The 23,573-nt window shown below is 43.9% G+C and overlaps 2 protein-coding genes across 2 annotated transcripts in view; both read left to right on the top strand.

Moving 5' to 3' along the window:
• The first annotated feature begins 4,561 nt into the window (after positions 1 to 4,561).
• On the top strand, positions 4,562 to 6,060 carry GPR61 (G protein-coupled receptor 61). Its single transcript, XM_004420724.3, has one exon. It carries the CDS (start codon positions 4,579 to 4,581, stop codon positions 5,932 to 5,934), a length of 1,356 nt encoding a protein of 451 aa, XP_004420781.1. The 5' UTR covers positions 4,562 to 4,578; the 3' UTR covers positions 5,935 to 6,060.
• Positions 6,061 to 10,339: 4,279 nt separating this feature from the next.
• Positions 10,340 to 23,573, top strand: part of GNAI3 (G protein subunit alpha i3) — a 39,413-nt gene continuing 26,179 nt past the window's right edge. Inside the window, exon 1 of the mRNA XM_004420723.3 lies at positions 10,340 to 10,561. Coding sequence (XP_004420780.1) covers positions 10,444 to 10,561 — 118 coding nt within the window. The 5' untranslated portion in view covers positions 10,340 to 10,443. The remainder of the gene's footprint in view (positions 10,562 to 23,573) is intronic.

Raw genomic sequence — 23,573 nt, 5'->3', positions numbered from 1 at the left:
ATCAGGTCTCACAGCCCCACACCAAATAAACATACAATCTAACAAGACAATAATAATATGCCTTTTGAGGGGCAGGGGTGGGGTTAAGACAAGGCCTTTAGCTCCCCCTCAAACCTGACTGCCACTCCTAAACCTGTCCTTTATACACAGTTGACAGCTTCCATAAGAGCCAAACCTTGGGCCATGCCCCGGAGCCTTGGCCCCCTGCCAGGCCTAACTCTGGGGCCCTGTGTCTGCGCTGGCCAACGTGCTACCAAAGCACCTTGTTTCTGAACGTCACACAGAACCATGCAGTGGCAGGGCTGTCAGGAACCTCAGGGATCATCCAGCCTATAGTCTCTGTGAGCAGAGAAGAAACCAAGGCCAGAAACGGGAAGTGACTTGCCCAAAGTCACACAGCTAGTAAGTGCCAGAGCCAGGCCTTAAACCTGGATTTCCTGACTCTGACTGCTCTTTTTACTTCATCAGGCTGGCCAGGAGGGTCTCCGCTGCCTACCATCTCCTGGCCCACGAGACTTTGAGATACCACTGCAGCAACCTGAGAGAAGTGGGAGGGGTTGGGCCCACTCCTGGGCACCTGGCCTGGGGGCAGTGGTGCCTGCCTCCTCGCTCCAGAAGTGGCTCCAAGGGGCTGGGTGGGAAGAAGGAGGCCATTAGGACCCAGAAGCTCTCAGAGCATCTTGCTCTGCCGGCTGCCTCTCACCATCACTGCAGTGGTTCAGGCTTCAGCAGCCTTGAAGGAGCATCAGCTGAGAGGAGCTATCACATGGGAGCCGGGAGCTGCTCAGCAAAGGTAGGAGTTGCTGACTAGGCCAGGAATGGGGCTGGACCCAGGGCCTGGTGGCGAGTGCTGAGGTACCCTACAGAAGGGTAGCCCTGCATCCCAAGGACTAGCCCACCCTACCTTATGGTGGGCAGTTTTGTTAGGGAAGGGGCTCCCAGGTATCCCGAAGGCAGTACTGGGGTGCGGGCATCTCTGAAGCCTAGTGATGAGGTGTCGATCTCCTGCCAGCAGGAGTACCCACAACCCCGCAGGCAAGGTTCCCCATCTGTCTTGCTCCATGTCATAGAGATGGGTCCCTCACATCTTAGGAATGAGTCCTTTGGCATCCAGGCTTATGGGCAACTCTGTGTTCTGGGTGTGGGCAACTCTGCTGGGGAGAGGTGTTGTTGCCCCCTGGAAATCTCCCCTGGGTTAGGAGGGCCATGCTCTTGTCTGAGGGAAGGCCAGGCTCAGGTCCTTGGGATGGAAGCTTTGTATCTGGGAAACAGGTGCACGTGAATCCCAACGACACCTCTGCGGCCTTGGGCTGGGCACTTATGTCCATCTTGCATCCTGAAACAAGGATATCTATAACTTGACCATGCCCTTGCTAGAGGCCCAGACCTCGGCTCCTGTGGGGGTGAAGCCTTCAGGTACTGAGAGGTCCTGGAGGTGAGGGAGGGGGTGCTGGAAGAAAGCAGGGGGAGGATGAGAGCATCTGAGAAGGCATGATGATTTGAGCTAGGAGTGGAGTGAGGCTCCCTGGGCTTCCTCTATGAAACTGTTACACCACAGCCCTCCCCACATTTACCCTAGTCCATCAGTGAGGGAGCACTGAGGGGCAGGTATTCTGGTCCGTCTGTTAGGAGGTAAATTGGAATCCTGGAATTTAGGAGTCAGTGCGGCAATACTGGCAAGGCTGGGGGGGCTGTGGAAAAGAGAAATGTCCAATGCCTTCTTGTCTAGGGCTCCATCTTGGCTGCACATCGCCCGCTCCATCTCCACGTGGGACCCTGGGCGGGCCCCGCTGGCAGACCCTTGATGTCCGTGCAGACATTGTATGCTTTTGCTCCTTTAGCTCCCAGGGCCTCAGAGCCACGTCTTGTGGGCCCACTCCCAGGTGGAAGGATGGGGAAGCCATGGCTTGGATTGGAGGGGCGAGGATGCCTCTCCCAGTATTTTTTTTCCAGTAGACGGTCTTATGAGAAGCTGATGTCTCCACTTTCAGGCCCTCTCCTCACTTTCTCTGCAGACCCTGGGTCCACGTGGCCATTTTAACTGTGAAATGAGCTTTCTGTTATCCCTGGGGAGAGGTGCATCTTTAGGAAGTTGTCCAAAGTTAGGGCTGCCTCGAGTCCAAGAGCCCAGGATACCCTTTCCAGATGAGAGGCCCCTGGCTGGCACACAGCTGACTGAGTGTTCTTGGAGTATGTACTATGGGCAGGGATTCAACTCATCAATTTGAATTTGATTCAATTCACAAAATTGTATTGAGCACCTATGGCATACATGGCATGCTAGAAGTTAAATTAGTGCAAAGTTGATGGTCATGCCAAAACCCAAGGGTGATTGTAATGTTGTAACTATGGAGCAGGAATAAGGTCCATCTGCCCCACGTGGTCCTCTTTACTGAAGTCAGAGAAATGATGGGTTTTTAAATTGAGCAACCCGCAGACCCTCCATAGCCCAGGAACTCACGGAGTCATCAAATGCTATCATATATGGGAACCTAGGAGGTCATTCACTCCAACCCACCCATTTTACAGATGAGGAAACCGTGACCCAGGCAACTTGTGACTTGTCTATACAAAGCCCACCAGACTTGGAAGGTCCACAGCTTGCCTCTAATGTGCACACCTTAGCACACTAAACTGAGGGAATCTGGACTGCAAGAATAGTATATGGAAAGTGAAAAAAATTTAAAATTACATTGGGCAATTTATTTCAATTATGTTCAAATTCAGCATGGATAATGAGACACGTAAAACAGATCTGATCTGCCATTTGATCAGGAGAAACGAGAGACACTGAAACCCCAGACTTTTTCCTCTCCCAATTTCTTCCAGTTTTCTTCTCTGCTTTATGCTCACCCACTCCCATGATCACAGTCATCTACCCACTCTCACACCTACCCCCCCTCTTACCCAGACGCCTCCTCCTCTCCTCGTTCTGTGACTGTGGTAATAGTCCAGGACCGAGAGTACTCTGGGCCAGGGATCCTCTGATGGTTAAGTGAGCAGAGATCTGGGGACCCAGGGAGCGAGAGGTTAGGAGCAGCTCCTCTCCCACCTGTAGGAGCACAGTGGCCTTGAGAAGCTAAGGAGTGGGTGAAGATGGGCAGCTTTCAAGTGACTTATGCCCTTCTGGCTTTGGGAGCAGCAGAGGCTGAATGAACTGACCTCCCAGTTTCCTTCCAGCTGGGATGTTTTGTTCTTCTTGTTCCCTCTCAACTCCCAAAGTGACAGCTCTTTGTCTTGGGGGTGGTGATGTCAGAGGAGACTAAAGCACAGGCCTTCCTCTTTTCAGGTGATCTCTTCCCAGTGGTAGCTGCACAGCACTGAGAGACATTTTTAGAGGGGTTCAAACTCAGCAACTATTTCCTGAATGCCTGTTATGTTTCAGCTGCTGTGGAGGGCGCTGTCAAGTGCAGCATGGCACGGTGGGCTAGAGTGCTGGCCCTGGAGCCAGACTGCCTGGGAGTGTACCTGGACCTTACCACTTGCTAGCTGTGTGAACTTCGGTGAGTTATGTAACCTTTCTAAGCCTCAGATATATTTTTTTTTTTGCTGAAGAAGACTCACCCCGAGCTCACATCCGCTGCCGATCTTCCTCTTTTCGTATGTGAGCCACCACCACAGCATGGCCACTGACAGACGAGTGGTGTAGGTCCGTGCCCAGGAACTAAAACTGGGCTGCAGAAGCAGAGTGTGCCAAACTTAACCATTGGGCTACGGGGGCTGGCCCTAGGCCTCAGTTTTATCAACTGCAAAATGGGGATAGAAATAATTTATACCTCATAGAGTTGTGTGAGGATTAAAATGAGTTAATATACGTAGAGCGCTTAGAACAGTGCTTGGCATGTGGAAAGCACCATATAAATGTTACTGCTTATTAATATTTTTCTTAATAAATTGCACAGGATCCCCCAAATACAGTTGTGAAGTAAGTATTATTCTCTTCGTTTTACAGATGCCTTTGTGAGGAAACTGAAGTTCAGAAGAGTCACTGAGTTACTTAATTCCCAGACCTGGGACTGGAAACCTCTACTTCCCAACAGCTCCTGCCATTCTCAGGAGACAGGAAGTCAGGAAATTTACATAAGCAACCTTAAAACGGAGGCACTATCCTGGAGCTCAGCAGGACCCTGGGAAAGGGAGATAGAGGATTTAGAATCTCTGGATGACAGTCCTTGAAAGGGGAGAAGTGTATGGAGAACAGAGGAAACAAAGTGGAAAAGAAGGAGCCGGAGACCACGCGGAGGGTGGAGTGTTGAGTGGATGAGGCTCCTGCATCTCTCACGTCTCCTGCTTCTTCGCAGTCACCAAGGCAGACCCAGAGCTACCTCCTGCCAGAAAGGAGAGATGTGCTCCTGGGCCCTCAGTTGTTGGCCTGGCACTCTGTAAGCACAGCCCAGCCTCGAAGGCTGGCAATAAGAGCCTGCCCAAGAGGCTCCAGCAGGAGGCGCCCTCTTCCTCCACCCAACTCCCCCAGAAAATTGGGAAGCCTGGGCCTGGGCTTGCCATCCCAGGGTCACTGGACTAGGATGGGGGATGGGCCTGTGACAGGAGGTGCCCTGGGTGTCCTCTTTCGGCCCCATGGAGTCCTCACCCATCCCACAGTCATCAGGGAACTCTTCCACTCTGGGGAGGGTCCCTCAAACTCCAGGTCCCTCTACTGCCAGTGGGGTCCCGGAGGTGGGGCTGCGGGACGTGGCTTCGGAATCTGTGGCCCTCTTCTTCATGCTCCTTCTGGACTTGACCGCTGTGGCTGGCAATGCTGCTGTGATGGCTGTTATCGCCAAGACACCTGCCCTCCGAAAGTTTGTCTTTGTCTTCCACCTCTGCTTGGTGGACCTGCTGGCCGCCCTGACCCTCATGCCCCTGGCCATGCTCTCCAGCTCCGCCCTCTTTGACCATGACCTCTTTGGGGAGGTCGCCTGCCGCCTCTACTTGTTCCTGAGCATATGCTTTGTCAGCCTGGCCATTCTCTCAGTATCAGCCATCAATGTGGAGCGCTACTATTACGTGGTCCACCCCATGCGCTATGAGGTGCGCATGACGCTGGGGCTGGTGGCCTCTGTGCTGGTGGGTGTGTGGGTAAAGGCCTTGGCCATGGCTGCTGTGCCAGTGCTGGGAAGGGTCTCCAGGGAGGAGGGAGCTCCCAGCATTCCCCCAGGCTGCTCACTCCAGTGGAGCCACAGTGCCTACTGCCAGCTCTTTGTGGTAGTCTTTGCTGTCCTTTACTTCTTGCTGCCCCTGGTCCTCATCCTTGTGGTCTACTGCAGCATGTTCCGAGTAGCCCGCGTGGCTGCCATGCAGCACGGACCGCTGCCCACGTGGATGGAGACACCCCGGCAACGCTCGGAGTCTCTCAGCAGCCGCTCCACCATGGTCACCAGCTCAGGGGCCCCCCAGACCACGCCGCACCGGACGTTTGGGGGTGGGAAGGCGGCAGTGGTGCTCCTGGCCGTCGGAGGGCAGTTCCTGCTCTGTTGGTTGCCCTACTTTTCTTTTCACCTCTACGTTGCCCTGAGCGCTCAGCCTGTTTCGACTGGGCAGGTGGAGAATGTGGTGACCTGGATCGGCTACTTCTGCTTCACTTCCAACCCTTTCTTCTATGGATGTCTCAATCGCCAGATCCGGGGGGAGCTCAGCAAGCAGTTTGTCTGCTTCTTCAAGCCGGCCCCAGAGGAGGAGCTGAGGCTACCTAGCCGGGAGGGCTCCATTGAGGAGAACTTCCTGCAGTTCCTTCAGGGGACTGGCTGTCCCACAGAGTCCTGGGGTCCCCGAACCCTACCCAGCCCCAAGCAGGAGCCACCTGCTGTTGACTTTCGAATTCCAGGCCAGATAGCTGAGGAGACCTCTGAGTTCCTGGAGCAACAACTCACCAGCGACATCATCATGTCGGACAGCTACCTCCGTCCTGCTCCCTCACCTCGACCGGAATCATGATGGGCTGCTGGACACTTGGAGGGAGATGGGGCTGAGGGCCAGTTATGGAACACCATGTGGGATCACCTATTCCCAGCTAGCTGGGGCTGGGGCTGGGGTCTCTGCACACAGCTTTTGCTTAGTGTTTTTTGGGTCAGCAACAGAGCCAACAAGATGGACATGTGGCAAAAGCCTTGGACATGGCTGTGATCCTTGACTACTGGGGGAGGGAACCTGGTGAGATGGTGACGAGAGTAACGGGTCACGAAGGTGAGACGATGCCTTTCAACCAGTGAACTTTCCACGCCTCAGGAAGCAGGGAAACTCTCTAAGGGTAGGAGCTGGAGGATACAGGGCGGCAGGCCAGGTTTGGAGTTATTCCGGGGCCCTTTAGGATATTTCATTTTTCAGTATAATTGTCCAGGGAAATCATTGCACCCAAGCAAGGTAAGAAAATGACCCATGTCTTCTCATTTCCTCGCTAGGTTTAACAAGAACTAAATTATAGCCAAGTGTTTCCATTTGAGTTAATAGATCTTTTTTTTAGTTTTAGACCTGAGGTTTCCTTAAAGTGAGAGGACTAGGTATACTCCTCTCCTGAGTTTGACCAGAAGCAAGAGGAAATAGCAATCAGTGTACATCGAGTAGAAGACAGGAAAGCTGACTGCAGCTCTCTGTCTTCCACCCTCAAGCTTGATCTCAGCAGAAGCAAGACTAAGACTGGATGGCTCTTTCTCCTTGTCTTTTAGGATGAAGAAGTGGAAAGATTGGGGGCTGAAGATAACTTTTTTTATTATAAAAAGTTATACTGATATCATTTAAATTGCTAAGGTGGTTGGATACAGACAGGCCAGGCAATCACCCTGACCAGTAATACTATAAATCTTTTTTTTTTTTCTCCCTAGGACTGGCCTTCCTGATCTCTCTTCTCATGGCAGTGACCCACCTCCAGCCCCCTGGACAATCGGGTACAAGAGACTAAGGTTGGGAATGGGAAAGGTGGGGTTTCCATGGTTCATTGAATGCCTCCCTACTCCCATTCATCGCTCTCAAAATTAGCTTCAGTGACAAAGACTTAATCTCTCTCCTATCTGCAGCCCTGGGTTGGAGACAGGGCACAGGAGTTGGGCTCAGCTGTTCACTGATTGAGACTGTAGGAACTGTGTTGGTTGGTATCGGTGGCGGTATTTTCAAGGGAAGGGGAATAATTGCAAACTAGACAGGACATCCATCTGGGACTACCTGTCCATCCCACTTCCCTCAATTGAATCAGGTGACATTAAAGGGTTAAGGTAGGACCAGAGGGTGGTGTGGTCTGTATTTAAACAAATTCCTGGCTCATCGAGCATCTAAGGGGAAGATGCGCTGGTGGGAGTGGGATAGATTCCCTTTGAACAGCCAATAAATAATTTTTATTATAAAAAGTTATACTGATATCAACATTGACTCCTTCAGTTCAATTCAGTGCATAATAGTTGAATACCCAATATTCTCTGGCACTCACACAGAGGATGTAGAGTCACTGCCTTCAAGGAGTTCATAGTCTAATTTGATCAGGTACCTTGTATTTTTACATCTGGTAAAGCAGTACAGAATGTATTTGAGAAATATACTGGAGAATATGCTCTTGGTTCTCACTTCTGAGAGTTCAGTCCATTGCAGCAAGATACGTACATGGAGGCTTCCTGCAGATTGTGGAAAGTATGAGGGTTGTAAATGAAACTCTAGTTGAAGAAAAACAATTTATTAAATGAAACTTGGGCAAATAGCTTTCCCCCTTCAGATCTAGGAAAATTTCCAGGTGTCTGTCTTCCTACTCCTAGACTTACTCTAGTCTAAGGCCTATTACACTGAGGAAATCCCTTGGATAGTATACACTGAGGAGAGTCTCTTGTGATTGAAAAACATACTCTCCTCTCTCTCCTCCCTTTTAAGATACACTCATAAGAGAGGAATCTCATTCCTGAACAGGGGGAGAACTCTTCTTTCCAACATCATTGATCAGCTAGTACCGCCTAAGCATTGCCAGCAGGTGGCAGTGTGAGTCCAGCGGAAACAGAAAAGGCGCGGTTCGTGGGGTGGGGGCTCTAAACATTGCCTGGCAGCCATTTTGTTAATTTATTTTGCCTTTTCCTTCGACTTTGCCCTCCAACCCTTCCTTCACATACATCAAAGAAGAAAATTCTAAGTGCAAGGATATCTCTAATTCAGGCTGAAATTTCCTGACACTGTGATCTCACTGGAGTTTACTACAGATTTTGACATACGCTGGTTCATTTGCCCTTTCTTTTTCCCTGAGTGGATCATGAAGGAAATAAAAATTTCTTTTTTATTATGCTGAGAACTTTCCCAACAATTTCTGTCATGACCACCTTCCAGGAGTTTTCTAGTTACCAGGATTGCTTGGTAAAGTTCAAGATGTAATCCTTAGCTGTGAAAGCTGTTCCTGGACAAATTTTGACCTCTCTCATCCACTGAAGAATCAACAGGTTGAGACAACCGTTCCATCACTTTTTGCTGCACCCTAGTGGTGCTGGGGTAACTTTCAATCCTAGATGAAAACCTTCTGTTGTCAGGTCTCCCCAGGTAACATCTTAAAGTGGAATGGTAGAAAAGGGGTGAATTTGGAGTCAGATCCACTTACTCACTGTGTGAACTTGGGAAAGATGCTTAATTTCTCTGAGCCTATTTCCTCATCTGTAAAAATGGGGATAACATTACCTACCTCACAGGGTTGTTGTGAGGATTAAGAGATGACACGTGGAAGCATCTAGCCATACCTGGCAAATAGGTACTCAATAAATATTGGTTTTTCTTCCCTTTCCTCTTGCCCTTTTTCCCCCACAAGTATTGATTATGGGAAAGAAGTCCCTTCTATTCTAACAGGTTTGGGAATGAGTAGACTTTTCAAACTTTGAAGAACGGGCATTGATAGATTATGGTGGATGAGGCTGTTTAAGGTGGCTCTCAAGAAATCTAATTAATGAATCATCACCATACAGACCTTTCTGTTGGGACTTAACATTCTAAGGTTTAGATTCTATTAGGGAAATAATTTTTTTTTGTGTGTGAGGAAGATCAGCCCTGAGCTAACACCCATGCCAATCCTCCTCTTTTTGCTGAGGAAGACTGGCCCTGGGCTAACATCTGTGCCTATCTTCCTCCACTTTATAAGGGATGCTGCCACAACATGGCCTGACAAGCAGTGCATTGGTGCACACCAGGGATGCGAACCTGGGCCGCCAGCAGCTGAGCGTGCGCACTTAACCGCTACGCCATGGGGCCAGCCTGGGGAAACAACTTTTAATCACAGGGAAAGGTTTTGGGGGCTACAAGAGGTACCCTCCCTAGAACGTATAGTGAGAGTATTTGTGGGGCTATGCGGCAGTCAAGGTAATTTAGGGCCACCTTCATGGTAGTACCCAGGATTATAAGTGAAAAAGGTTATCAGTCTGGGGCTTTTATGGTTGATTTATTAATTTTCAGGTGATGCTAGAGCTGAGAGGCAAATTCTACTACAACTTCCCTTTTTGGCTATCACAAAAGGAAATTTTATTAGGAGATTCACAGGATGCACTGGTTTGTTTTGAGGTGTGGGTCAGGGGTTGACTAACCTTGGTACGAATCCTAAGACCCTAACGCAGTACGATCTGTAAGCGCCCAAACTGCCTTATATCGGAGAAAGGCAGCATGGAAACTTTATGGAGGAACTAACGCTTCCCTTTCAGATAATCGAGTATGCTAGCGATTTCAAGTGGCCCTTTGCCAACACAGTAGCTGGGCCCCTCTAAAGCCCACAGAAATTCGTATGAAACGGCCCGAGGACCAGGGTCCATTTTGAGAGCAGGAGGCAGTGGGCCAGAGAAGGCAGAAAGGGATCTGAAGTCCTATGCATGGTCTTACAGATCTCAGATGCGAAGCGTGGCCGGGGCCCAGGCTTTGGAGTTTGTTCCCATCCCAGAGATCTGCCTGAAATGGCCCCGGCAGAGGAACTGTCCTACACTTGGGCAGGGGCCACGGGTCTCTAACGTTAGAGATCAAAGGGGCTTTCTGGCCAGTGAGAAATTCCCAGCAGAAATTCCCGCGCGGGCTGTGGGCTCTTATTTGGGAATTCCCCCCACTCACGACCTCGCCACTCACGACCTCGGGAGGGGGTCATGAACTGGAGAAGCCAGTCCCTGGTTTTTCTACAGTTATTCAAATAGAGCAGCCGAAAAGGTGAAAAGGGACTAAGCTCGAGCTCGACATGGCCTGGCTACCCACGGCACTGCAGCTGAACCTCACCGTCCCTCTCCCCGTACTTCCGCTTCCCCTCGCGCCTCCTCTACCCCACCTAGAGAGGTTCAAGCAGTAACGGCCGAGGGGCGTTTCTGGAAGTGTCGTAAACACCGGATATCCGGTTCCTCCGGGAGCTCCGAAAGCTGACGGAGACGGCCGCCGCCCAGTAGTAGGCTCTGTGTTAGCCCGCCGAGCTGCAGTTTCTGCGGGGTGTGAGTGAATCCGGGCCCGGTCCCCTCTCCCGCCGCCGCCATGGGCTGCACGTTGAGCGCCGAAGACAAGGCGGCGGTGGAGCGGAGCAAGATGATCGACCGCAACTTGCGGGAGGACGGGGAGAAAGCGGCCAAAGAAGTGAAGCTGCTGCTACTCGGTGAGGGGCTGGGGGCGGGGCTGGCGGGGTGATCGCGAGGGCCTAGGCACTTGGGAGCCCAGAGCGGGGTCAGGCCGGGCTGGCGGAAAGGACCCCGAAGGGATCTGGAGGGCGTGACGGGCATGGGGCGGGGTGTTGGGTAGGTGGCTGAGGCCCCGGAGGGCGTCATGAGGAGGTGGGGTTTTGGGGTTGTAGGAATTAGGCTGGAGAGAGGGTGTGACTCTGTGCTGAAATTGTGTTTACCGAAGAGAGCTTGGCAGCGTGGGGCAGTAGGACATTGAGACTGTGTTAGGAATATGGGAAAAGCTCATAAAGGAAGAGCCGATATTAGGGACGGTTTTGCAAGGGGTTGGAGTGCGTTGGTAGCAAGCAGGACGGGGTAGTGTGTTGGGCTTGTATAATGGCTTTTGAGTTTGGAGCGTAGTGCTACTTTATGACAGGATAGAGCTGGGAGGCTTGGATGATTAATGTAAATAGAGAGAGGGGCTGAGACAGAGTGGTCACATAAGGACCCTGTCATTTATTAGAGAGTGGGCATTTTGAACTCTGGGTGAGCTGGAGGAACCCTGGATTTTCCAGGAACATGCAAGTGTGTGGTTGAGATAATGACACGTTCTCACGTATAAAGGAAAAGAGCTTGGGTGCAGAGGCTGTCTGTACTTTTCCAGCTGTTTCTGTAATTTTTGTTCTCTTAAAGTTTTGTAATGCCTTCCCTTGTTTTTATAAAGGAGGAGATGGTGTGAGTTGAGGAAATTTGAGAACTGGCTTGTTTGAGGTTTGTGGCAAAAGGCGTAGTGGACAATAGATTACATATTGGGAGTTGCTGAATAGTTGCTAGGGATGATGTGCTGTGGAAATGGAGTTATCTTAGGATAAATTATGGAATTGGACATATTTACTTTATTTATTTTATTTTTTCCCCCCAAAGCCCCAGTAGATAGTTGTATGTCATAGCTCCACATCCTTCTAGTTGCTGTATGTGGGACTCGGCCTCAGGATGGATGGAGAAGTGGTGCCTCGATGCGCACCCAGGATCCGAACCCGGGCCACCAGCATTGCAGCGCACGCACTTAACCACCAAGCCACAGGGCCGGCCCGACATATTTACTTTAAAAGCTGTGACAGACTTCTGGTGAACTGTTTTATCTTTTTTGGTCTCTTCAAACTGAAAACATTGGCTTTAGGAATTACTATTTTTTTTACCTGACATTTGTTTTAAGTAGCTTTTACGTACAGTCAGATGCATTTTACTCAGCATGATTAGTTTTAAAATTTTTGTGAGACTGGCTTCTGGAGGCTCAGTTAATCATGTAAAGTACCTAGGCATCCACTTACCAATAAATAAATCAAGCCACATTTCTTTACTATGAGTATTTTCTAGGGATCTTTAGAGGAGAATAAGTAGGAGTAAATGGTTTCTGCAAGCAATAGAACTTTACTTTTTAGAACAATTGACTTTTGAGAAAAAGAAGTCGCTTTAGGAGAAGTGCTAGATTTTCATGGTGTAAAACTCCAGAGGACAGAATGTGCCACCATAACCCAAGACTTATCTTGTACTCCAGGATGTGCGGGGTGCCTGTGCTAGTCTCTTCATGATAACATGTTTGGTGGTTTGTAGATTGCAGAAACCCTGGTAACAGCTTTTTGGATATAGGGGGAAGGTTATGTATTGGAGCTTGGGCTCCAGTTTGAATACATGATCTTTCAGAATGCATGAATTTAAATTGTAGTTCTAGATTGCCACTCTCTATGTAGCAGGTATCATTTGTGGATGAGCATGGTCCCTGGCACGTAGTAGATGCTCCTTAAATATTGACTGTCCACCAGCATGAGCCGGCTAATGTTGGATGTTGCTCTTTGGGGGCTTTCAGATGTTTGATGTAAACCATAATATGTACTCAAGGCATTAGCATTGTCTATATTGAGATTGGTTATGAAATTGAAGGTATGTTTTCATCCTTTGTGAGTGTTTTGATTTGCATTGACCGTCAGAGATCCCCTCAGGACATTAGCCTATTGTAATATAGTTGTAAACTGTGAGGCTTTCTTCCAAATGGCAGGATTTGGCTGGCAGAACCTATACAAGCAGAACTTGTCCAAATGTCTAGAAAAATCTTTGTTCAGGACTTTTTAAGTAGTGCATTTAATTAAAAACAAAATTAAACACATGATGACCTGGGGAACTTCAAAAGCAGTAAGTAAAAATCCAAGTACTAAAGCATTTGCTTTTAATTGTTATCAATTTCATTGTTTTAAGAAAGATTTTTTTATGTTCTTGAGCAAGTTAAATCAACAGCTTCAAATAGGTTGCAGAGACAGATGCTCTTGCTTGAACCATATCATAATGCACATATGAAATTAAAATTATCTTCCTTTTTCTATAAGCAAAATGCATACATCACAGTATACAAGTAATTTTTTTTTTGCTGTAGAATACCCCTTTTGATGTATATGTAAGTCATTTTTACTTCATCACTGTGACACTATCAAACTTAGTCTAAGTTGAGAACTGTTTACTTACCCTTGTCTCTCCTGGCACGTAATAGGTGTTCATTAAATCTTACTGTATTTTCTTCCTTGCAGGGATGTAGTATGGCATAATGATTAACCATATGGGTTCTGAAGTCAGACTGTTTTACATTCTAATTCTCATTTATCAGCTATAACCTTGGGAAAGTTATTTACTCAGTTTTTCTCTGCCTCGGTTTCCTCATCTTCAAAATGGAGAAAATAAAAGGTACTTTCATAGGATTGCTGTGAGGATTAAATATGATAATAAAGTAGAACACAGCCTGGCACGTAGTATTAGCTCAATGAATATTAACTATTATTGTTATTATTAAATCAAAATGAACGTTACAGATTCTGGGGCCAGCCCGGTGGCGTAGTGGTTAAGTGCGGGCACACAGCTTCTGGGGCCTGGGGTTCACAGGTTCGGATCCCGGGCACGGACCGACCTACCACGTGTCAAGCCATGCTGTGGTGGCGTCCCATATAAAGTAGAGGAAGATGGGCACCGGTATTAGCCCAGGGCCAATCTTCCTCAGCAAAAAGAGGAAGATTGGCAACAGACATTAGCTCAGGGCCAATCTTCCTCACCAAAAAAAAAAAAAAAAAAAGTTACAGATTCTGGATACTGTAGAAATTCAAATTAAGAAACTAGTGTTGGCTGAATTAGTTAAGGAAGACTTCAGTTTATAATTCTTTGATTATCTTTGATTTGAATTGCCTTTAGATGTGTTGTTGGGAAGATCTTGATATACCAAATTAGTGTTTAATCATAATATGCTATACAAAGACAAAACTATATTATGCAAAGCTTCCCAACCAGAGTGCAGTGCATAGATGGCATACAAGTGTGCTGTTTGTAAATTTTTTATAGTTTTGAAATTTTAAATCGTTTTTATAACTTTTCAAAATTTTACAACAGTTGAAATGATATTTGAACATATTTGAACGTTATGTGAATCCCTCTGTAAACTTTCTGAATCTGGCAATTGAAAATATTTCATCTGGAAGGTTTACACCAATTAGTATTTAATATCATTTGTAATACTTTGTATTTTATTTTTCATGTCATATATGTATATTTTTTTTGATGAGGAATCTTGGCCCTGAGCTAACATCATGCCCATCCTCCTCTATTTTGTATGTGGGACGCCGCCACAGTATGACTTGATGAGTGGTGCGTAGGTCCACACCTGGGATCCGAACCTGCGAACCCTGGGCCGCCGAAGCAGAGCATGCAAACTTAACCACTACGCCACTGGGCCAGCCCCTCATGTCATAATTCTGTAATATAAGGAAAATAAATATTAGTTTAATCAAGCCCTACCAGCTTACCTCAATAAGCCTTACAAATATTATCATTTTCAGTGTGTGCCATGATGTGACAAAAGTTGGGAAGCACTGATACAATGGTAAGAGCACTGCTTTTGGAGTCACATGAAACTGAATTCAATTCCCACCTCCCACCCCACCTTCAATTTACTGTGGGACCCAGAGCATGCAGCTTAACCATATGAATCTTAATTTTCACATGTATAAAGTGGGGATGATGATGCTTATTTCATAATATGAAATGAGGTAATGTAGGTAAATGCTTAGCAAATAAGTATTCAGTACTGAGGACTTCTGTTATTATGATAATGTTTATGAGGCTTATCATTTCAGCTACTTTTTCAAGGGTATTTCAGAGAGATGTTTTGATTATTTTTCAAATATTAATATACCCTTTTCAGAGATCTTCAAGGAATTTGAATAAATATTACTGTTTTGTGGTAAAAGGAATTAAATATTATCATTTAGTTTTGTCAGTTATTGAATGATCTACTCCTGTGCTATCAAGATTTCCATTTCTTGATAGTCCCCTTAGCAGATCTTGAGAAAACATTATTATACAAAATGAGAGTAATGCTTTGTTCTTTAGGATTTTGCTGGTGGTATGGCAAAAAATTAAGTTGCATGATGAGAATTTGAATCATCTAATTCACTTAAACCCTATATTATATAATTGATTATTCACATTTAAATAGTTGCATATTACTGGCCAAATATGCTTACTATTGAAAATCAGACTGTCTTTTGATGAATATGCTATACATTATATCCTCATAGGATGATAGTCTTTATAATGTTTGCCATTTATTTGGCATAAGAGTCACAGAAAGTTGTTAAATTTCTTGTGAGGATGCATCTTGTGTCTGGGCAAAAAAAAAAAAAACTGACAAAAAAATAGAACTTCACCTTGCAAAAATCGGTTTGTTTCTTATAAGCACTTATTATTCTTTGTCTTATTTAAATGTGTTCATCACTTCTGCAGTCTGAAAATATGGTCCTTTTCAGGAGTTATGATATTGTAGTCTTCTCTGAGTATGCTAATTGTGTAGTGAGTACAGTGATGACCATAGAGTAGGGTGCTTAGTACGTATTAGATTTGACTGGGTATGCAACCTTTTAATCAGGGCTGCAACTATGTTTCCTTAAAAATAATTTTTAGCCTATTAAACTTACTTGCACCATTACAAAACAGTCTTAGTTTTGGGGCAGTTGTCTCTGAGAAAAGTGGTTCCTCTGTTAGAGAAGGTTGGTGAAACCTGAAGCACTGTACTCTTCTCTCTGTCCCTCCCTCATGGTGCTGGGCTCTTTTATCTTCTAGTTTCTTGGAAAGGAAGAGAGTAGATGGGTCTCTGCAGATATTTCCTTTTTTTCCCCAACCTTGTCTCTTCCTTAGCAGGAAGGTTTCTTCCACAGCATGCTTTTTTTTTTTAAACCTGGGGTGTCTACCCCTTATGGCTTCAGAAGATCCATGAACTTTATAAAATTGTGAGCAAAATTTGTGGTTATATGCATTTTTCTGGGGAGAGGAATCATATTTTTCATCAGGTTCTTCTTCCACAATGCTACCTGACCTCCATTCCTTTAAAGTCATGGGGCTGGCCCTGTGGCATAGTGGTTAAGTGCCTGCGCTCCACTGCTGGCAGCCTGGGCTCGGATCCCGGCGCGCGCGGTGTCCCATATAACGTAGAGGAAGATGGGCACGGATGTTAGCCCAGGGCCAGTCTTCCTCAGCAAAAAGAGGAGGATTGGCATGGTTGTTAGCTCAGAGCTGATCTTCCTGAGGGGGACAAAAAAAAAAGTCCTCATCTTTGACCAGGAAAATCAGTAGTTGGGCAAAATTGGAATGTTCAAAATGCAAAAGAAGAATCCTAGACATTGTGAGAGTCTTTTTATTTCCTCTTTTAGAGGACAGTTGTTTACTTGGAATTTGTGAGGAATCTGTTTTATTGTACTTGAGATGGCTTCTCTTTATTCCATTCCTCCAGTGAATTAATGAACTACTCGCTGCCATTTACCTCAAGTCAGTATATCCGAAAAAACTTGCCTCACCTCTTCACTTCTCTCCCCAAGATCCACCTGTTGGGAACTTTTCTTTTCCAGCATCATCATTCTCAAAATCATCTAGGCTGAAAACTGTACTCATTTTTTTAACTTCTCTCTTGCTCTCATCCTTCTAAGCAGTCAGTTGCCAAGTCCCATGACTCAGTTGTTACCAGATTTTTGGATTTGCTGGACCTGTAAAATTAGTTTTTTTTGTTATTGTTGACTGACTTAGGATTCCAACATTTTATTTTTCTTAGTAAATACAGTTTAAAAATATCCCAGACTACCATTTACTATGATTACTATTTAGTTCCCTTTCTTCCATGAAACCTTTTTGATACTGTGAATTGGGTATGATTTGTTACTCTCTTTGAAACCTCATAGTACTTTTTATCCCTCTTAGAGTCTGCTTTATATTATGGTTATTTGTATACTTAGTTGCTCCTAACTATATGGCCCTTGAGGGCAGAGAGAACTAGGTATTTCTCAGCTTTATATCTGTGGCAGGACCTAATATAATCCTAAGGTGTTGGCTTGTAAGGAATAGAAACTCACTCATACTTGTTCCAGTCAAGGAGGGGTTTATTGAAAGGACACAGTAGGCAACTTCATAGGCATCAGACATCCAAGGAGAGAGAAGAAATGAAATACAGCCAGGTTGCCTGCTGTACATGGACTGTGATACGGGCGCCCTCTCCCCGTTTCTCCTGGAGCAGAATGGTCACTTGCTCTGCTTTGTTGGTAAGTCACCTCTTCAGATCAGCTTTCACCGCTCACTTGTGACTTCTTTGCCCCTGTCCCCCCTCCCCTCCAATCTTCAGCTTTGGCTCACCTTCTCTGGCACATGCTGCCTGACCTAGTAATTCAAGTGCTTCATGTCATCTGACTCAGATTCCCAGGATCCCCATTCCAGGTTCCTGGGAAAGAATATCAGATTGGTCCAGCCTTGTCAGGTGCCCAGCACAATTTAGTCAGCTGTGGTGGGAATATGGCAGGGTTGATGGGGTATCATGAGTTTCATAAGGCTGACCCTTTCAAGGATTGGATGGGTCAAATTCTCTATTAAAAAGGCATGGCTAGAGGGGGCTGGCCCCCTGGCGTAGCAGTTGGGTGCGCACACTCCGCTGCTGGCGGCCCGGGTTCGGATCCCGGGTGCGCACCAGCGCACCACTTGTCAGGCCATGCTGTGGCGGCATCCCACATAAAGTGGAGGAAGATGGGCACGGATGTTAGCTCAGGGCCAGTCTTCCTCAGCAAAAAGAGGAGGATTGGCATGGATGTGATGTTAGCTCAGGGCTGATCTTCCTCACAAAAAACAACAACAACAAAAAAACAAAAACAAAAAAATAAAAAATGTTTGAAAAAATAAAAGGCACAGCTAGAGAGTTAATGATTAATAGATGACAATGTGTACCACCTAGTAGACACTTATTAAATATAAGTTGAACTTAATGGAATGAGATGGAAATATTGAGGAACTAAACATATTACTGCTTTAGGTTTTCATTAATTCACAAGAACATACTTGCTGATTCTCAATATTAAGTTGTCATTTTGTATGGTTATGAGATGTAATTAAATTCAACTTGTGGTAGGATGCAGGATTTTAAACTTGCATTAGCAACATATTCAACTCAGAATAGTTAGTGTCACCTGAATTTAATTACCTTCGATTTTAATTCATAAATTAATTTTTTAATGCATATAATCAGTTCAAGGTCTATGCTTCATCATACCTGCTTTTTCCTGGCTATTTTTTTCCCCCACTGTTTTTATGAGCACCAGAAAATTGTCCAAAGCTCAGGGACGAGGTAAAACAAATTGTTTTGCTCATTGTTAATAACCTTGCTTAGAGGTTTTTATTAGGGAGCAGGTAAAAAACATTTGGCAAAGCAGATTGCTCATAGATTTTAGCTATCCATGCTCGGTCTTCTCCTTATGTTTAGTTAGTTTAGTTATGTTTTATTGAGGAGTGGGGCTTGTTGAGGGGAGTGGGGAGGAAGAGATGCTTTAAGTGCTCAGGAGCTAGAATATTAGCAATAAAGACGAAAAAATAAAAATATGGATCTCACAAGAAACGTCTAGTGCAGTGACACTAAATTTGTTCAGATTACTGAAGTTTGTTTTAAAATTTGTTTTCTAGTCAGCAGTTAGCACTAATAAAATACGTCTCTTTGGACTGGTAACTCAAGTCAGAAATAGGAGATACCATGTAATAATATAGGGCAAAGAGACTGAAAATTGGGTGATTAGTCCTAATCTCTGAGCTTTCTTTTCCTTTCTCTGTACAGTGAGGTCCAATCTCAGGGTCCTTTTTCTGTGAAGTTAATATTATCAACCTGATGGAATATTTTAGCAAGTTATATAAAGAGGGCTTTTTTGGTGCTTCTATTTCTCCTATTCTTGAGTTTGATTGAAATTAGTTTGACATAGTAATGCTGTTTAGGAAGATAGTTAAAAACTGAAGTTAAAAACTTGGAAGACATAAATTCGTAAAATACCCATATTGTAAATGTTCAAGAGAATATAAAGAAAAGAAATTCTTCTAGTATTTGATTTCCCCTCCACTTTTAACTGTCTTCATCTTGGTATAATTCTTTTTCAGTGTTTAGCAAGTTAGAGTTATCTTTAAGCCTTTATCTATCCAGGCTATCTGGTTACCTGCTTAGCAATCATCTGTATCATTTCTGTAATTCAAGCTGCTTGAACTGAATAACATTGTATTAGGATCACTATTTAATTGTTCTGGTTTTGATACAGTGCTCTATGTAAATGAAGTATCTTATTTTCCGTGTCTTGCTATGAAGCTGTAACAGACATAAATATATCTGATATGAACCAAGCAAAGAAGGATACCAAAAAGACCAAATTTGTTTGACTTGTTCTGAATAATGGCTTAGTGATCTTAGAAAGAAGTTTCAGGAGGATATAGTCTTTAGACATGAATTTCCTCTGATTTCCAAGTTAAATTTGGAAGATACTTAGAAGTTTAAGAGAGGCTGTTAAGGATTAGCTGAGATGTTGTTGTACTCATTGGTCCATTACCATTTTGCTGCTGTGGGTCTCTTTTTGTAACCGACTCTAATTCTCAAATGGGTCGATGTTTTGAATATTCATACAAAAGTCTTTTAGTTTTTTGAAGGTTAGTATTTTACATCTCAAAAAATTCTTATTGCTTAACTTAAAACTAGACAGTATTCTAAGTTTTTTCTAGCTGTCCATGAAATTTTCTAGCTGTAGTGTCAGGCATGTCTCACCATGATCAAAACATACTCTAATTGTATGTTTAAATTGTGCTTGTATCTCCTACTTTTATTCATGTGGCCCGCTGTTAATATTTATTACACTGGTGCTATAGGGACTATTTATATCAGACTTCTTTAAAATTACCTTCTTTTTAAATTAATTATTTAATTAATTAAATTACCTACTTCTTTAAAATAAAAAGGTAGCTTGATTCTTGTCATCTTGTAATTAATCTTCCTGTAATGGTTGAATTTTAAAATTAAAATAATATTCCATTGAATTCTAAGAACTTACTATGGAAATGTTACACTGTATTTGGATTTCTGTTTTAGTCATGTACTGATATCCCTAGTTTTTATTTTTTTTATTAAATGGATAGTGTTGTATGGAAATGGATTTTGCCCAGGTCCTTGGAAATTGCATTTTACAAATTACTGTAAATTACGGAAGTATTTTAGAGTGACATACCTTTAATAGAACATTTCCCCCTCTATTTCTTAAAGTTAGAATGTGGGAATCATTAACGTCAAAACAGGGCTCTGTTTGATGTAGTGAGATAATTACTACCATGGTTTACATAGATAATGTAGTTCTGACGTATGTGATATGATAGTGCAGTCTTAAACTTTCTGTGGAAGTTATTTCAATGTTGAGTTATGTGTTTCTGAAAATAAAGATTGAACTACTTCAGTTTAATGATGTAAATCTGTTTCACCATTTTGCAGCATTAATAAATCCTCCCAGGTGTTGGTTCATTTCAGTTTGTTAAAAAATAACTTCCTTCCTTCTTTCTTCTACTTCCAAGAAGAGAGGTATATTTCTTATTCTTTTATTTTTGTTACTATGGTTATAATTAAAATCCACATTCATGTTCTCATTAATATTTGTAGTTCTTTCAACTTTTTCTAGACTGCTTAAAAGTTTTTTTCATAAACTTCTTATTTTGGAATAATTTTAGATTTATAGGAAAGTTGCAAAGATAGTGCACAGAGGTCCTGTATCCTCTTCACCTGGTTTCCCTTAGTGTTGATGTCTTACATAGCTGTGGTACATTTGTCAACACCAGGAGATTAATCTTGGTGCGTTAATGTTAACTAAACTTCACACTTTATTTGGATTTCAGCAGTTTTTCCACTGATGTTCTTTTTCTGTTCCGGAATCCTATCCAGGACACTGCATTGCAGTTTAGTCAAGGCTACTTTTTACTGAGCTTTTTGGTTTTCAGTGTTGCACTGTTCAGAAGGAGGCTCATTTATTAACTTATTTACAATTAGTTTTCTCTCTCTGACAGTCTTTTTTTTTTTTTTTTTAAAGATTTTATTTATTTTATTTTTTCCCCCCAAAGCCCCAGTGGATAGCTGCGTGTCGCAGCTGCACATCCTTCCAGTTGCTGCATGTGGGACTCGGCCCCAGGATGAACGGAGAAGTGGTGCCTCGATGCGCACCCGGGATCCGAACCCGGGCCGCCAGCATCGCAGCGCGCGCACTTAACCACCAAGCCACAGGGCCGGCCCTCTCTGACAGTCTTATATGTGCACAGGTACTTTCCTAGCCTGGAGATATAAATGAGAAATAGACAAAACTCTTAAGCACTTCAAGTTTTGGAGATATGCAAGTAAACAATGGTAATATATGTAGAATGTGGTTACAGAAAGAGTAGCCAATTTTGGAAGGAAAAGGAGGGAGATATATCAGGGAAGTCCTCCCAGAGGAAGCGATGTTTGAGATGGACCTTGAAGATGTAAATAGAAACTCTTAAGGCGGAGACTGGAGAGAAGTGCATCCAGAGGGAATAGTATGTACAAAGGCTCAGAAACATAAGTGAGCAAATAGTTAAATTTGCCTGGAATGAAGGGTTGGTATAGGAGAACTGTAGAGATAAGGCTGGAAAGGTAAGCAGGGGATTTAGAGAGTGTTGATTTGAATTTTTAGTAGCTATATTTTAAGCTGTATTTTATTTTGTATATATAAATAGGTAAGTAGTGATAAATATAGATATAACTTGAGGGAAATCGGCTAGAGACTTTGCATTCTCCTCCCTCTTATTACTTGTCTTTTTTGCCATTCCAGTACTAATTCATGCTGTAACAAAAGGTTAGTAGAACTAAATACATATATGAAAGCCAAATTTTTGGGGGTTTTGACTTAGCAGCATTGGTGAGCATTCATATGGTAAAGAAAATTGAAATTGTAGGCATTTTTCTGGTCTGGCAACTCAATCTATAATATTTTGCTATTGCTGAATTTTTAAAGTGTGGTATTAGTTTACATTCGATTAAATAGGCAGGTAGAAAAGTGCTGTATGCTGCCATCATTGTTTGAGAGAGTTAGGTGGGGGTATGATTCTAACATTTTTAAATGTAGAATTTTGGGATATATGGGTTTTGGTGAATGGATTTAATGTTACAGGTAACTTTGGAGGACATCTCCATTACATATGAACACTTATTTGTATGGGTTAAAATGAGTATTTTACATTTCTATGTCACAAGAAAATTTTGAGGCAGAGCTAGTAGGAAATGTACCTTTGCAAAAATAGTTTTCAGTCATGTTGTATGTACATACCATATAATTTAGCGTTAGCACCAAAATGGCTTTTTGTTGCCCTGCTTTCAAAGAAGTAAAAGGAAACTTACTCACCAGAGGCCATAATTAGAACATTTGAGGCAGCCAGAGGATAATCCCCCTCTTTGCTCACAAATGACTGCTGTCTAAAGCATTCTTTTTATATTCCACGAAAGTGAGGAAGAAATCCCACTTTTCCTTCTTTTTTTTTTTTGTGAGGAGGACCAGCCCTGAGCTAACATCCAATGCCAATCCTCCTCTTTTTTGCCGAGAAAGACTGGCCATGGGCTAACGTCCATGCCCATCTTCCTCCACTTTATATGGGATGCCACCATAGCATGGCTTGCCAAGCAGTGTGTCAATGCGTGCCCGGGATCCAAACCGGTGAACCCCGGGCTGCCACAGTGGAGCACGTGCGCTTAACCGCTTCCGCCTTTGGGCTGGCCTCCCAACTTTTCCTTCTTAACTGGCCAGTTGCCCCTTTAAAGAGAACATATGATCTTTAGCAACGTTCAAGTTACCTTGTTCGTATTCTCAAGTGATAACATTTTGAGGAGAGCTACTTGGCTAAGTGAGCTGCCTCTTTTTTTTTTTAAACCTTAATGAAACCAGCATCTACCTTAGGTGATTTATGAATGTTAAAATGGCTATTAGCTTTTGGCTTTATGGTTTATACGGCTTGTAAAATGATAGGATCATGTCCATGTAATTGATGAAGATGTGAAACTGAACAAACCATACACTACTATGTAAGCAGAACATATTTTGGTTGTTAGTGGTTTTTTAAATATCTCCTCCTCCCTTGTTGCATATTTCCCTTCTAGAACTATTTAGTGAAAAAGTAACTGATATTGGAAAGGGACACATAGGTGGCTTCAAAGATAACTGATAATATTTAATGTTTTATGCTGGGTGATAGGTACACAGATGTTTATTACACGTATGCCATAAATATTCTCTTTTATGTATTCAACATTTAATAAAAACAACTTAAGGGGCCGGCCCGGTGGCGTAGTGTTTAAGTTCACATGCTCTGCTTCAGTCGCCCGGGGTTTTCACGTTCACATCCTGGGTGCAGACTGACACACCGCTTGTCAAGCCATGCTGTGGTGGCATCCCACATACAAAATAGAGGAAGAAGGGCAAAGATATTAGCTCAGAGCCAATCTTCCTCAGCAAAAAAAAAAAAAAAAAAACCCACAAAATTTTTTAGAGGCCAAAAAAACGGTAATTGATTCTAGTTAACTTAAAGCCAGTTCCATTCAGGATTTTTTTTTTTTTTTTTGGTCACAAGGAATAGAAAACTCATTCAGAGAGT

The sequence above is a fragment of the Ceratotherium simum genome, chromosome 2 (assembly GCF_057802395.1).
Source record: "Ceratotherium simum simum isolate JZ-2026a chromosome 2, ASM5780239v1, whole genome shotgun sequence".
Lineage (NCBI taxonomy): Eukaryota > Metazoa > Chordata > Mammalia > Perissodactyla > Rhinocerotidae > Ceratotherium > Ceratotherium simum.
The sequence above is the reverse complement of the archived record's forward strand: the minus strand, read 5'-3'. Positions and strand labels throughout refer to the sequence as shown.